The sequence below is a fragment of the Cladophialophora psammophila genome, assembly GCF_000585535.1.
Source record: "Cladophialophora psammophila CBS 110553 chromosome Unknown aczJe-supercont1.2, whole genome shotgun sequence".
Classification (NCBI taxonomy): Eukaryota; Fungi; Ascomycota; class Eurotiomycetes; order Chaetothyriales; family Herpotrichiellaceae; genus Cladophialophora; species Cladophialophora psammophila.
In genome coordinates this window covers 2,220,356-2,234,560 of record NW_006912923.1, presented here as the reverse complement: position 1 = coordinate 2,234,560, position 14,205 = coordinate 2,220,356, and the positions used below count along the sequence as shown (strand labels likewise).

The window sequence follows — 14,205 nt, the reverse complement described above, 5'->3', positions numbered from 1 at the left end:
AACATGCCTGTGCATCGATCCATGCGGCAATGCTTCCAAAATCCATATGCTCCCCCAGTCTCAATGCGCGGCCATCTACGTCCTGAACGCCTCGCTGTCATCAATTGTGTATGCTATGGCGCCCTCACAACTCTATCCAAGCCCTTTTCTATCGCCAGAGGCTCTAACTGTTGTCCCTCTGTCTCTGGGTCATAACTGTTTATATGTCGTCGTCAATGATGGCCTCGTCGAGTTCCAAAAGCATGGATTCTTCCAGCAAACTGCTACTCGCAACGTAGCTGAAGCCGCCAAACGGATCAGACTTGCTCAAGGTCCGGCTATGTCTTCGCGTAATGGTGTCAATCGCTCTGTCGGTGAACTCTTTGGCAAAGTTCTCGGCCAATTCAGGATTGGTGACCAGGGGTTTGATGGGTGGTTCAAGCTCCTTGGCCTCCAATTTTGTCCAGTCAATTTTTCTGAAGAATCGGTGCTTCTTGATAATATTGATGTCGTTTGGGCCCACGCCAAGTCGCTTCTTAGGCTCCTTGCGCAACAGCCGCGTGAGAAGGTCTTTGGCATCCGGCGACAGGAAATATGGCAGGCTCAACTTTTGATACATGATGTTCTGCTGGATCTTGGTCCAACTGCCGCCTCCGAATGGCGGTTTCCCCGTCATAAGATCGCAAGCCATCGCACCCAATGACCACCAATCGCACGCTTTGCCATATCCCGGACCCCAGTTGGATTCATCACTGCCTCTGATGATCTCAGGGGCCATGTATTCGATCGTCCCCACCCCGAGACTGTTGCAACGACTCCCTCCCGGTGTACTCGGATCCTGAACCGCAACCTTGCTCAGACCGAAATCTGTCAAGAGCAAATGGCCCTCGGCGTTCAGCAAGCAATTCTCCGGTTTGAGATCACGGTAGATGACGCCGACCGTATTGTGAAGATAGTCTAGAGCCAAGACAATCTCGGCAACGTAAAATGCAGCCACCTCTTCCGAGAAGAATTTTTCCAACTCCAGGTGACGGAAGAGTTCTCCGCCCGAAGCATATTCAAGAATCAAATACAACTTCTCGTGATCCTGGAACGCGTAGTAAAGATTGACAATGAACGGGTGACGATTGACCAGTTCGAGGATGCTTCGTTCGGACATGGTCGACTCGATCCGCTTCTTGTGAACCTTGATGAACGCTTTGGTGAGCTGTTTCTGAGCGAACAAACGGCCCGTGGCATTCTGTCGGACGAGAAGCACTGTCCCAAAGGCCCCGTCCCCGAGGCAGCGGATGGGAGTGAAGTCTGCTGCGGTCATCTTGCGGACAATCATCGAAGTCGCACGCTGATCCGCATCCATAGGCGTGGTGGAAGCTGCCGAAATGACGCCAGTTTCCGCCAGCGACTGACTAACGAAGTCTTGATCGATCTGGACATGGTAGCTGACCATGTCTTCGTGCAGCTCCTCTCCTTGGGTGTCGGACGCTGCGCTGGCGGCGCTGCTGTTGGCCTCCGAATCTATGGTATTGCGGACACACGAGTTGGAGCGACTTTGACTGCGAGAGTAGAGTGCGTCCAACTGAGCTTTTAGACTGCTGACACCCGGTGACTGAGGTCTTAGACCTGGGCTGGCACCGGCCAACGCAGGCAAACGAGGGATAGGAGATAGAACCCGCGGGCTGTTGCGTGACACATCCGACTCTTCGGCACCCGAGTCGGCCGGAGTGAATCCCCTGACAGTATTCAATGCTTGAGCTGCTTGAGCCGCTTTTGCCTTGTTTTTCTTCTTCTTCGTCTTGGCGGCAGTGGTCGACAGGATGACACTGCCCTTGACCTCTTGCCGTCCTCTTTCATTCTCCGGGTCCATGAGAGCCCCGTCGTCGCGAGTACTGATGGGCATAGTTTTCGGAGGTGTAACGGGAGGACTCTTTCGAAAAGGGATGATTTCCGGATCGCCTGATTCCGCATTGTTGTTCCCCAGTGCAATGGAGTTGAGCGCATCCTCCAAGTCAGCGGTTGCTCGCATCGCACTTGAGGTGTCTTGGGCCTTGTCCATGACGGCTTGGGTGGCTGAGATACTCATATTCGAGGGTCTTCTGATGATGGGCGCAGGTAACGAAGGGGGCCGATTAAGGCAATGCTCGAGGCCGAGGCGGTTGTAGTATTACCGTCCGCCCTTGTTCAGGACGGACCTTGCGCCAGTAGCCAAACCAGAATATGGCCAGTCTTGCAGGATGCGAGCGAAGATGACGTTGGAATCACATGGGAAAGTACAACACGACCGCAAGCGGTAGGAGAGTAGTCAGAGATTGCGTCCAAGGTAGTGACGGCGCTTCGACCCATTGAAGGTGACAGGATCAACTTTGACAGTAAATGACTGAGGTAACCAGACAAACAGAGATTCACAAAGGGCCGGAGGAGAGGTGAAGCGCAAGGAGGAAGGAATGGGCTCTAGGCTCAGGACTGTGAATGAGGTCCAGGTCAGCAAAAAAGCCACCGAGCGCAACCTGGGAAATTCTGGAGGCGGCAGAGGCTGGTGGGTGACAGTGGGTGCCCGGTGCGTTGTCGGCCAACGGGCCAATCAATCCAGGCACAAAGACCGCCTGTGTTTTTTTTTTCCCGTCGCAACAGCCCTGACGCCTCTGGCAGCCCACGCAGCACAATTGAACCCCCCCCCCCCAATGCCACCCATGCCACCCATGTCACCCATGTCACCCATGTCACCCACATTCAAACTAAACACATCGGCCCCGGATATACTGGGTACGAGGTCCTTGTACCGGGTAGCTCCATGCTTGTCCAAAGTCTCTCCTCGTTACGAGAATCCATCTCTGGGGAAAAGCATCATTGTTCTTCCATTTCCGGCCCAGTCATGCCACACATTATCCGGTGCGATCAAATTGTCCAAGTCTTCTAAAAGCACACCATCAGCTCGCCACCAACATCAGTCACGCACATACAAGTACAAGTATAAAACCCCGCTCGCCAGACCAGCCTAGACGTCGTCGTCTTTCGTTTCCACCGTGGCAGCTTCCATCATGGACAAAGTCATTCTCAAGAATATGCGCTTCGACATCCCTGTCGGCCTCGATGCCTGGCGCCGATTCCGCAAACCCCAACCCGTCTCGATCACTATAGAGGCCCAACCGACTTCGAGCCTCGAGCCGGCTGCGTCCAAGGACGACGTCAATCTCTCCCTGGACTATGGCAAGTTGTACAAAAAGATCCTAGCCGCCTTCAAGGACGCCGATCCCGAGGCCTTTCCCACCATCTATGCCCTGATCGCTCTGCTCTCGGACATGGTACCAAACTGTGGTCTGCTCGCTATCGACATTTCACTTCCCAAGGCTCTCCTGCAGGCAAGGGGTGGCGTGCTCTATCAATATCAGGTCGACAAGTCGGTGCTGGAAACCGACACATCTTCCCTAACTGTGACAGTCAAACAGATTGCCTGCACCTGCATCATCGGAGTCAATCCCCAAGAGCGCATCTACAAGCAGACGTTGTTGATCGACATCAGTGTACCCATCGCGGACCCTGCTTTGGGAGTTGGTGCGCTGGAAGAACACTACACCGCGGCTCTGCATGACATGGTTCAAACAGTATGTGAACGAGTCGCAGGCTCTGCATACCACACGATCGAATCACTCGCAACTGCCGTGGCCCAGATTGTGACGGTAAACTACGGACACACCGTTGCCAAAGTTCGTATTGAAAAGCCCAACGCCATTGCTCCCATTGAAGCCGCCGCAGTGGAAATCACCCGCAGCAAAACATTCTTCGAAAGCAGGGACTTCTGGAAGGTCAAGCTCCCGTAGTGCAAGGGGATTTCTTCTTCAGTTGGTGGTCAGGTCAACGATACTCACCCGAGGAGGGCGAGATGGCAAGGACGGATCAGTTTGGCAACTCGGGCCCGATTCACAGTCGACTTCTTTCCAGGTGCCTGGGAGGCTCGACCGGGGAATTGCATGGATGTGTGTGGTGGCAGAGGAAGTTTTCGACGGCCGTGGGGGGAGCTTGGGCGGGACTCCAGCCGGATGTATATCTTCGGATGATGCCACTTCCACTGGTGGTGCTTTCGCCCGTACATATGGCTTAAAGAAGCTTGCGACACGTCGTTGAGGTCGGGCTGGGCTCTCATTCGGTGATTCATTTTCGGCGAGGGTTCCGTACTTTTTCGCTCGTCTTTTTGGAGTGCGCCGTGTGACATTGCCGAGTTTATTCTCCAGATCCAAGGCTTCTTCTGCTTTCTGACGGTCCACTGTCGAGTCGAGGTCTCTCTGCATTGGCGAAGAGGTGGAGTCTGATTGTGTCACTGACGCTAAATCTTTCGGCTTGGACCGTGTCGCGTTTTGCGAAATCGATCGGGACCCATTTCCATGGGGCTGGGCTGGGCTCTGCACAATCCGCCGTCCCACTTCCGACGAGCTTGAAATCGAGGGCCTTGAATGTTTGTCGCCTCGGGTTTCATCATCGAGGATGAATGGGTCGTCGCCATTGTTGATACTGGTTCTGACAAGGTCGGATAGTTGACTACTCTTGGTGGACTTGAAGAAGTCCAGCATTGTCGGAGAGTCCGGGTGTTGAACTCGCAGGCTGGATTCGAGCTTGGTGGGAGACTTGACCATCCGAGGTGCACTCATATTTGCCCTTGGGCGAGGAGGCGATGCGATGGACTTTGCGTTGTGTACCTTGGGCTCGGTGGATTTGTTTGCAGCGACAACATAGCTCAAAAGAGCTCCTTGCTGCATACCTCCAGCCGCTTTCAGCTTTTTCGTCTCCTTTTGCTTTTGACACTTCCGTGTCGCAAATTTCTTGGGATCGTTGTCAAGGTCGGACTGGATTTGTTTCCACCGCTCGACGTGCTCTAGAGCTCCGAGTTCGACAATCGTTTGTGCAATCCACATCTTCTCTGGCGCGTCAGGCAACCAAGGAGGCGATTTGCGCTTCTTGCATGGGCTGAGAGGAGCATTCTCCTCGATCCCTCCATGTTCTGTTTCTGCCGCTCCTGCTTCATTCTCTTCCTCAGCAAGCAGTTGCAGATACTCTGGGCTGTCCTCTTCGGCATCGAGATCAAGCCCGACGACCTCGGCGGGGATTACCGTGATCCTGAGCTCTGGGATTCCATCACTCACGAAATGCTGCCTGCGTTCGGTGATTTGCTCAACAGATGTGATGTTTGATGGCGCAGTACCGCGTCGTAACTGGTTTGCAAGTAGGGCTGGCGCCATGACACGAACAAACTTCCAAGCACCCGGCTTATACAGCCATTCGAACATTTCAGCCACATATTCGCGTAGGGCTCGGATATTGACCTCGGCCTCCCAAGCGTTCACCCATTTGCTTTCCAAGCTCTTCAATTCCTCTGGCGGCGTCACCGCCGGGTTCATATAATATCCCAGTATTTTCCTATCCGGAAAGTTGTCTGGAATCCGAATCGATTTCCTCTTCATCTTGAAATACCCGCTCTCGTTGGCCTCCAGCTCGAACTGCAGTCGCTCCCTCCAGTCCCTAATCCCATCTTCATCCCCGTTTCTGATTAGTTCCAAAAGGTCGTTCCCAAACCCTGCCCTTGCGATCTCGCATGCCAACGTACATCCAATGCCGGCGACGCCAGCTTCATCATAATCACCACCGCTCAATAGCGCTACCAAGATCATTCCCTCGGGATCTAACCCGCTCATTTCATTTACCCGCGCCAAATCCAAAACGTTGACGTGCGTGGGAGTGTTGTTCCCTTTCCTCCCATTGGCTTCTTTCGACCAATCTCTCAAGGTGAGGCCAGAGCCAAACATGATTGCGTCAACATCCTGCGTCATAACTGCATCCACAACGCCTTTCCGCTGAAGCATCGCACACTCCGCCTCAGCTTCCCCGGGCGCCACATGCGTTGGGAACCGAAACAGAGAAATTAAAACCTTCGACATCTCGCTTTCAGTGCATCCACCGTGCCATCTCGACACGGTCCGCCCCCTTTTCGTGAGGGGTTTGTTCTTCCCATCATAGACAAAAACGGGCTGGATGGGTAGCGCGAGCAACCTGATGAGACGATAAAAGAGTGTTCGAAGGGCCGGGTTTTTCCCACCTTGTCCGCCGTGCTGAGTCTGGAAGTTCCAGATTGCTGCGTCAATGGCGATTCGGAGCGGGCGGGAGTGTTTCTGCAGATGCTCAATGGAGAGGCGGGAGAGAGCAATGCGTTCGCCTTTACCGATTTCCTTCAGAAGGCTGACGTAGACAAGAGTGGTTAGGATTTGTATAGTATTTGGCTCGAGATGATGGTTTCTTTGTCTCTTGTTCTCTTGACTTCTCTCGAGGTCTCTGTTTAGAGGCTCTATGGCTTAAGGGCCACGGGATATGGGGAAGTCATCGTTAACTTACCCGGGAATTCCCATCTTCCTCAGCGGCTATTTCTTCATTTGAATTGTTCTGCATAATCAGGATATGGAGCCAATATCTACCATTGCCTCTCTACTCGCTGAGGTGTTGCGGTATTGAAGCTGGTGAAAAGGTCTTCAGGGTCCTGAGAGTTGTCCCAAATAGAGTTATTTGTTGACGTTGCTGCACCGGCAAAATATCGGACATAGCAAGAAGGAAATTACGAGGCGATGAGCCCCTGCAAGACGCGGCAGGCCTCGGGCCGGCTCCTTCGTGTCCTGGAGAACACAAAGAGTTGTTAGGTACTACTCGTATGCGGAAAGTAATACTTGTACTCTATACAATGTGCTTGAAGTACTGAATGCTCGACGCACAGTGTTCGCAGATGATGTGATGACTAAGCCAAACCAACCTTCTGATTGGTCAGATGGAACCGCGTCCATCGAGATTTCAACCACCAGAGCAACTTGGGCAACTTGGTGAACCATTTTCTTCGCAACGCGCTCTGACTAACAATCCAGCACTTGCAAGGGAGGTGGAGGCGACGACAAGCAAAAAGACCGGGCAATGGCATCCACCGTCGCCTCCGCCATCCGCCCAAGTCTGCGCGAAGCATCGTCACGCCAGCAATCCGGCAGTCCTCATACGCCCACCAGTCGTTTTCTCTCCTCTGCCCAGTCATCGCCGGGCTCGTACTCTTTTCGCGCCGAAGAAGATCCCATTATCATCGAGCTCGACCCTCGCGGCCTCAGTGCCGGCTTTCAGGGCGAAAGTGGCCCGCAGTGTTTCATCCCATTCACCTCTCAGAGTTCGAGACGAGTAGGGGATTATCGCACGTTTCTGCCAGAGTTCAGAAGACGTAGGCAAGATGTGGCATCCAAGAGTAAGGAGTATGAATTGTGGAGAAACGATCTGAAAGATGTCGATTTGGATCTGCTGGAGGATAAGTTGGAACGGGCGGTTCGGGAAGCGTACAACAAATATCTGTTAGTGGATGCAGGTACTGCGCGGTTGGTGTTGGTCTTGCCTTCACTAGTGCCTCATCCGGTGTTGTCAACAGCCTTGACGCTGCTATTCGAGAGATGGAAGTACTCTACTATCACACTATTACCCGCACCGACCATGGCCATCGTTGGAGCGGGTTTGCGATCGGGTCTCGTGGTGGAGGTTGGCTGGGAGGAGACGGTGATCACGGCAATTTACGAGTATCGCGAAATAAATGTTCGCCGGAGTGTTCGCGCCATGAAGGCTCTGACTATCAAGATTGGAGCACTGTTGGAGAGTGTCAAAAAAGAACAGGACGAGTCGATTCGGGATTCACTTGTGCTAGATTTTAACTTTATCGAAGAGTTCGTGGACCGCGCTGGTGCATGCCATGCGTTGTTTCCAGACACACCAGACGATCTCTCAGCGAGGACGAAAGCTTTGAATCTTGAAGACCAACAACATACTGTTGCAATTGGCGATGACGCAGCAAGCATGGTGATCGACTGGCCCACTGACACATCCTCTCGACCCATCGCTGTCTCCAAACAGGCACTGTGCCAGGCATCTCTCGACACACTAGTAACACCAAAGAACGAAGAACACAGGGACGATCATGAACAATCCATAAGTCAGCTCTTGTACACAACGCTTCTGACCGTATCGTCGGATGTCCGGAGTATCTGCATGTCAAGGATCATCTTCCTAGGCAGGGGTTCAGCTGTGGCAGGCTTGTCGCAACAAGTGCTCGACACGACCAATTCCATCATCGGCGAGCACGGATGGACGCCGATCAGAGGGAAGCATATGACGGCAAAGCGGAGTAGCTTCGCAGAGCTTGCTCAAGCGAGAGCTGCTCCCCCTGATGCTCGACACGATGTCAACCCTCCCGGAGCCGATGACTTTGTTGAAGCACGGCTCTTCAAACAGAAATCGAAGGATGTATACCAACCTGTTGCTGCCGTCTTGCGACAGGTCGAGTCTCTCGGACCTTGGGCCGGTGCGAGTCTTGTTGCTAGTTTGAAGGCGAAATCCTTTGTCGAGATCGAGAGGGAGAGATTTCTCTCTCATGGACTGGCTGGAGCGCATCGTGATCTGGATCCTGGTGCTCTTCATCAACAACGCACCACTGCAACGAAAGGCAGCGAGAGAACGAGCTGGACATTGGCAGGATGGGGTTGAACTAAGCATCTCGAGGGCAATTGATCGTTCATCGAGCGGTCACTGTCATCTTTCCTGGTACTGACGTCGCTCGGCACTGTGGATGTATGATGTCCGTCGTTTCACTATTTCATTGCCGGGTCGATGGATCTTTTCTGCCTGCTGCCCACGGCAATAGTGAAATGAATACACAAAACATTGTTCACTTGCCCTGTATTGTCTCCTACCTTCTCTTTGGATCTCGGGATATCAGCAAACATCACCGGCCTCGCTTTGTCTCTGATACCTTGTGTCGGTCTTCTTCACTCCCATCGACAATGCCACCGCCCACGCACCACCATGCTTACCATTTACCGAACCTTTTCCAGTCGTTGGACAGTCCAGATCCTCTTCCCTCTCATATCGCGGCAAGTTTTGTTTTAAGGTACCTAGGTAGATGTTATTGCCAGTCGTCTCATGTAAGTGAAGTCGTCGTTGGTGTCCCTAGTGAAAACAGGCTGCCCTTGTGAAGTCTCTCCAGCCTCTGATGGAATCGATACGTCCACCTGGACAACGACTCTCCTCTTGGCGAGAAGGACGTTGTCCCCTGCACGTGCTCTGAAGTACCAGAGCGTCCGCTGATTGAGCAACACACCACCAACGCCGCCAATGTTGGTGTTGGTGACGTCCCCCGGAGTCCCAGATGTCCCGCTGGAGTTGAGACTCAGCGAGAACGTCTCCACCGAACTTCACAATTGCTTTGTTGAGACAGTCGCTGATTTGGTACCCGTTCTCCAGGTCAGCTCGGCAGGAATGCCTTTCACCAACACGTCCAACGAAGAAAATTTATAAACAAGAACGACAAAAACAACCCCCAACGAAGCCCGCTCATAGTAAGACATAAAACATGTCTTCTACCGAGAATATTCTAGGCAGTGGCGACCCAGAACACACCAGCAACAGCAACAGCCTGGGCAGCCTCAAGTCTGTCTTCTCCTCCTTGAAACGGGCCGCGACAAACGACAGCAAGAAGAGCGACGCATCTACGGAATCAAAGTACGATCGGCTCAGTGCCCAGCCCGACCCTCTCCCGGACAATCGCACCGATATCGAAGGTCTCCTCAACCGCCAGCTCAGCGCGCTTGACCACCTCCGACGCACCGTCGTTGCGCGCAACCAGGAGATCAAAGACTACTGCTCTCGCGCCGCCTACTACTACAACATGCGACCAAAGGTCCCTGCCTCCTTCCTGCGCCAGCTCGACATCGAGATTAAGGTCCTCCGTCAACAGCGCAACGGGTTCCAGGGCCTCGTGGAGGCGCGTCACAATGAGATCGTGCGCATGGCGGAGCATCGAAAGAAGTTGGACGCGGAACAAGGGTTGGATTGCACCGTTTACGACATGTACCTCAATTTCCGCCGCCTCTCTGAATGGGAGCAGTTGTTCTCGATCTAACGGCGGAGGAAACCGTGAAAATGAAAATGAGCACAGGTCAAAGAATCGAGTCGGCGACACCTGGGAGAGAACTTGAATCCACAGACGACAAAGAAATGTACATCAGCGGTCAACATTCTTTCACAACAGTGAGCGGAGTCAGGATGATATGGGTGTGCTGTGAGTGAAACGGGTCTGAATCAAATGTCACAACAGATTCACATGGCACAAGGCGTGGGAAATTGACAATGGCTTTGGCATAGTCTTTTCAAACGGATATATCATCGCCTGGGTACGACATGGAACGAAAACGGAACGAAACGGGAGAAGAAACACACGTGCAATTAATATTCCTCATGGCTGCCGGGCTTGAATTGGGACATCGAGATTCGAGTCAGGGAGATAGCATGCATGCAGCATGATTCGAAGGAAACCCAAGTGATTGATTGAGATCGAATTGACTTGCTTTTTCGTTCTTGACGTTTCCCACATGGACCCCATATGTCTTTAGGAATGTCTTGACCCCTGGGCGATGAAAATATCAATCACGCCACCGTGCCCCTCACTCGCTATATACGATCACGCCGAGGGACGCAGGAGAGACTATTTACTCATTTATTGAATCGTGGTGTTTCTCCTCCTTCTGTTTCTACGCCTAAACCCCTTCACCCTCAAAGCACATCGCATCGCCGCCCTGGTTTCATACCTACGTAGGTGCATAGTAGTCACACGTCGCCGACACCGAGACCTCTGCATCGAGCGCGGAAATCATCCATGCCGACATACGCTCCGCACACCCTCCTTTTACCCTCGAAGCCCAGCCGGCCGTGCAGAGTGCGCCAGTTATCGAAGATGACGGGCTCGCCGGGCGCCAGGGCCGTGGTGATCAGGAATTGCGGCGAGTCGAGGATGCGGCTCCACTCGCGCGCCGCGTCGTACCAGGACTTCAGGGCCGTGTGGTTCGGGAACGAGGCAGTTGTGGGAGGCACGCGGTCGAGGTTGTTCCATCGAATTTGGACCAGGGAAGTCGGCGTCATGGGTGCAGAGGATGACGGTGTGGAAGAGTGCACGAGCACGGGATATCCCTGGGGTGAGGCGGCGGTGTTGTAGAATTCGCCTGCGGACGAGCCCAGCGCTGCGGACGTGATCGGGTACGTGCTGAGGGCGCGGTAGTGCTGCGGGAAGTTTTTGGAGAGGTACGCGGCGGCCGCGAAGCCGTCCACGAAGGTCGATTCGCCGCCCTTCTCTGCAGGTGTCAGGCAGTGGAAGAGCTGGAGCCCGGCCGGGTCGGTGAAGTATGTCGTGTCGGTGTGCGGGGGTAGATAGTCGTCCGTGTACGCAGTGTCGATGGGGTTGGGTTCCGAGGTGAAGTCCCAGAAGCCACCGTAGTGGGTTGACCGGATGTGCGAGATACGTTCAATGAGGGATTGTGTCGCGCTTGGAGTGGGCGGCGTCGAAGGAATGAAGCACAGGCCATAGGTGTAGATTGATTCGAGGAATTGTGCAAGCCCCAGGTTGGAAGAGGTGTCCATGATTGCCGAGTAGGGTACTCGAGGGAGTGACTGAGAGGAAGGAGAGACGTGTGTCCATTTTCTTTTGGGCACTGTTGATGCAGCCTTGTTGGTGGTGGCTTGTATGAAAGGCGGATGAGTCTGGAGCCATTCCCACGCATATAGACTTCTGTGGCTCCCATTCCCGCCCGTAGCGGCTACAGTGTCTGCATTCCTAGATCCTGCTGCTGCTGTCGTCGTTGTCGCCGCCGTGACTGGCCAAGTCACTTCGAGTCCCTCCGATGTGGACTGCACACTCGAGACTTTGATCTCTGGGTCAATAGCAAAAGTGTCGAGTTGCCGCTGATGGGTGCTTGGATGCTGACATTCCGGGCAGGGACAGTGGTCTCTTAGCCAGAACGACGGATAACGCAGTGCTGTGCCCGTGTTGAAGTCAACGATGAGTTCCTGGTTCGTCATGTCATTGACGAGAACGCGTGGGAGAGCGGCGCTGCTTGATATTGGTGGGGATGTGCTTTGGTGGCGGCGCTGGAACGAGGCTGTGAGTAGTTGACATGGTAGCCTTGCGGTCTTCGCGAAAGGGTCGACTGTCGCTCTTGAGCATGTTCCAGTCGTGGTCAGATGTCTCAAGCCTTGTTTGGCGCGCTCGTTCCACTGGAATTGGCTCTTGTAGGCCTTGCGGAGAGTCGGGCAAACACGGGGCTTCATCTTATATAGCTCCAGGGGATCTCTTCGATCTTGTGGTCCAGAATGATAGCCTTGGTTGGCAGGTCAGCAACGAGGAAGACCCTTCGGCTTCTGGATCGATTTTGAGATAGACGGTATAGTGCATTAACTAGTCTTGGGCGAGGTGAAGGAATTTCCTTGGTTGATGTTGCTCCACGGCCAAGAGAAGGTGAATCGGCACCGAGCTCACCCCCGTTTGGGAGTAGGCTGATGCCGCCCTGTGCTCATCCTCGGCTCGCGCCAGCAGTGGGATCTCCTTGTAAAGCGCCTGGCGCCTTGCCGCGGGCTGAGCGGCAACGTTTGTGATTGGTCCTGTAGATATTCCGTCTTGGCAGCCATGATGGTAATGAGCCTCTCCAATGAAAATGTGAGCCTCTTCAACCGGAGCGCTGGTCGATATTGACGAATCGTTAAGGACCTCAACTTACCGTGGCTCTGTCGAGGCGCGGTTCAGATTTCCATATTGGTTTTAGAATGATCGAATAATACACGATGTAATTTACAAAGCAAAAGCGGCAACGAATGAACTATTGTAGCCATACAGCCACACTTCGAGCGTATGCGTTGTCACTGATGACGGTATTCGAGGTATTTTGCCAAAGCAGTGCGCAGAGAATACCATCATCCAGTTGCATTATTTTCAGACCAGGATTTGTACGGTGCGAGGGAATCTTCTTCCACAGTGGGTACAACCTTTATGAAGGCAGCCCCAATGTCATCTCGCCCTATGCGTCGCACACCCAGCCGCCCTCTTGGGACTTCTCTCCAGTTCATGGTTTCTGCGTCTTCGGCTTTACTGTTCGGTTGAAAGTCTCAGAGTGGGAAAAAGAGGAAATGCAGAGCATGACCAAGAGACACGGAATCCAGAGCACCCTGCAGACTTGTTTACTTTATGAAGCATGTAGCACCGGGTCCAGATCGACCTGTCAGATTCGATCGTCGGCCTACGAGAAATGCGAGCTTTTCAAATTACTGAGATTCAAGGTTCTATTCTTGTCTGCACGCATCAATAACAGTCAAAATCGCCATATGTTCATGCAAGTTTCAGCCCCAAGCTTCAAATTAGATTATCCTCAAGGCTTCAGCCTGACTGAATACACTCTGTAAACAAGTCCCTTGCTTGTGGGTATTCTATGTTGCTTATATGTGACGGGGTTCAGAGAGCTTCATCCAGGAATGGAATTTCCGTGTTCGATTATGCGTACTTAGGAATATGTTGGAATGCAGAAAATCCATATAGAGACGGAGATGACTCGTCGAGAAGCGAACGAGACAGAGATTCAGGACTCCAGCGAGGCTCTAGCAACCACTACCGGCCTCGTTCAAGATCCAGTTCGCTTCCACGAAGATGATCACCCAGAAGAGATGATAGAAACTGAGACCGCGGTCGCAGACAAGATAGAGATGATCGTGTCCCGGGCGAGAGAAGTAGGAAGCGCGTGAGAAAAAGAAACAGAAGAAGCCCGCACCAGCAGTGTCTCCACAACCCGTGATTACGGTTTATGTCAACAACAGACTAGGCACAAAGCAGGCGATTCCATTTTTTGCTACACATCCCACCAGCAGGTATAATACCTGCTTGCTGACACAATGTCGAATAATCACAAAGTGGCAGAGGATTTAAAAGTAATCGTCGCCTCGATGATCGATCGAAAGCCTCACGAAAATACTTCTTAAGCGACAAGGGGAAAGACCTTTCGAGAATCAACTCACTCTGCAAGACTATGGGGTCCGCAACAACGTGCACCCGGATTTGGAGGTCGACACTGGAGATTAGAAAGCACTGTTTGGAAAATGGGATTACTCGGCAAATGATGGCTACGCTATTCATGAATTATGTAAAAATACACGCCACGACACCGACGACCTCCGTGAAGTCATGTATCCTCGGCCAATGACCACCTTCTCTTTGTCATAAATTAACCCGCAAATCTAGCCTTTCGTATTCGGCGGCTTTGGCTTTCTTCTGGGCGAAACGGAAAGGGACTCGGCTGTATCCAACAGCGTCAAGGCTCATACGGTCTCCTCGTCCGAGCTCGAATCGTGGACCTCCTTCTT

At 52.9% G+C, this 14,205-nt stretch overlaps 6 protein-coding genes across 6 annotated transcripts; 3 read left to right on the top strand and 3 right to left on the bottom strand.

Moving 5' to 3' along the window:
- Positions 1–199: 199 nt before the first annotated feature.
- Positions 200–2,032, bottom strand: A1O5_02167 (AGC protein kinase; the record flags this gene model as incomplete). The annotated part of the gene is made up of 1 exon (XM_007742783.1): positions 200–2,032. One exon carries the CDS (start codon positions 2,030–2,032, stop codon positions 200–202), a length of 1,833 nt encoding a protein of 610 aa, XP_007740973.1.
- A 982-nt stretch (positions 2,033–3,014) lies between these two features.
- A1O5_02166 (uncharacterized protein) lies at positions 3,015–3,794 on the top strand (the record flags this gene model as incomplete). Its single annotated transcript, XM_007742782.1, has 1 exon — positions 3,015–3,794. The coding sequence occupies one exon, from the start codon at positions 3,015–3,017 to the stop codon at positions 3,792–3,794; it is 780 nt and encodes a 259-aa protein (XP_007740972.1).
- An 18-nt stretch (positions 3,795–3,812) lies between these two features.
- On the bottom strand, positions 3,813–6,368 carry A1O5_02165 (uncharacterized protein; the record flags this gene model as incomplete). The annotated part of the gene is made up of 2 exons (XM_007742781.1): positions 3,813–6,294; positions 6,355–6,368. The coding sequence occupies 2 exons, from the start codon at positions 6,366–6,368 to the stop codon at positions 3,813–3,815; spliced, it is 2,496 nt and encodes an 831-aa protein (XP_007740971.1).
- Positions 6,369–6,918: 550 nt separating this feature from the next.
- Positions 6,919–8,517, top strand: A1O5_02164 (uncharacterized protein; the record flags this gene model as incomplete). The annotated part of the gene is made up of 1 exon (XM_007742780.1): positions 6,919–8,517. The coding sequence occupies one exon, from the start codon at positions 6,919–6,921 to the stop codon at positions 8,515–8,517; it is 1,599 nt and encodes a 532-aa protein (XP_007740970.1).
- An 865-nt stretch (positions 8,518–9,382) lies between these two features.
- A1O5_02163 (uncharacterized protein) lies at positions 9,383–9,931 on the top strand (the record flags this gene model as incomplete). The annotated part of the gene is made up of 1 exon (XM_007742779.1): positions 9,383–9,931. The coding sequence occupies one exon, from the start codon at positions 9,383–9,385 to the stop codon at positions 9,929–9,931; it is 549 nt and encodes a 182-aa protein (XP_007740969.1).
- Positions 9,932–10,635: 704 nt separating this feature from the next.
- A1O5_02162 (uncharacterized protein) lies at positions 10,636–12,129 on the bottom strand (the record flags this gene model as incomplete). Its single annotated transcript, XM_007742778.1, has 1 exon — positions 10,636–12,129. The coding sequence occupies one exon, from the start codon at positions 12,127–12,129 to the stop codon at positions 10,636–10,638; it is 1,494 nt and encodes a 497-aa protein (XP_007740968.1).
- Between the last annotated feature and the right edge of the window lie 2,076 nt (positions 12,130–14,205).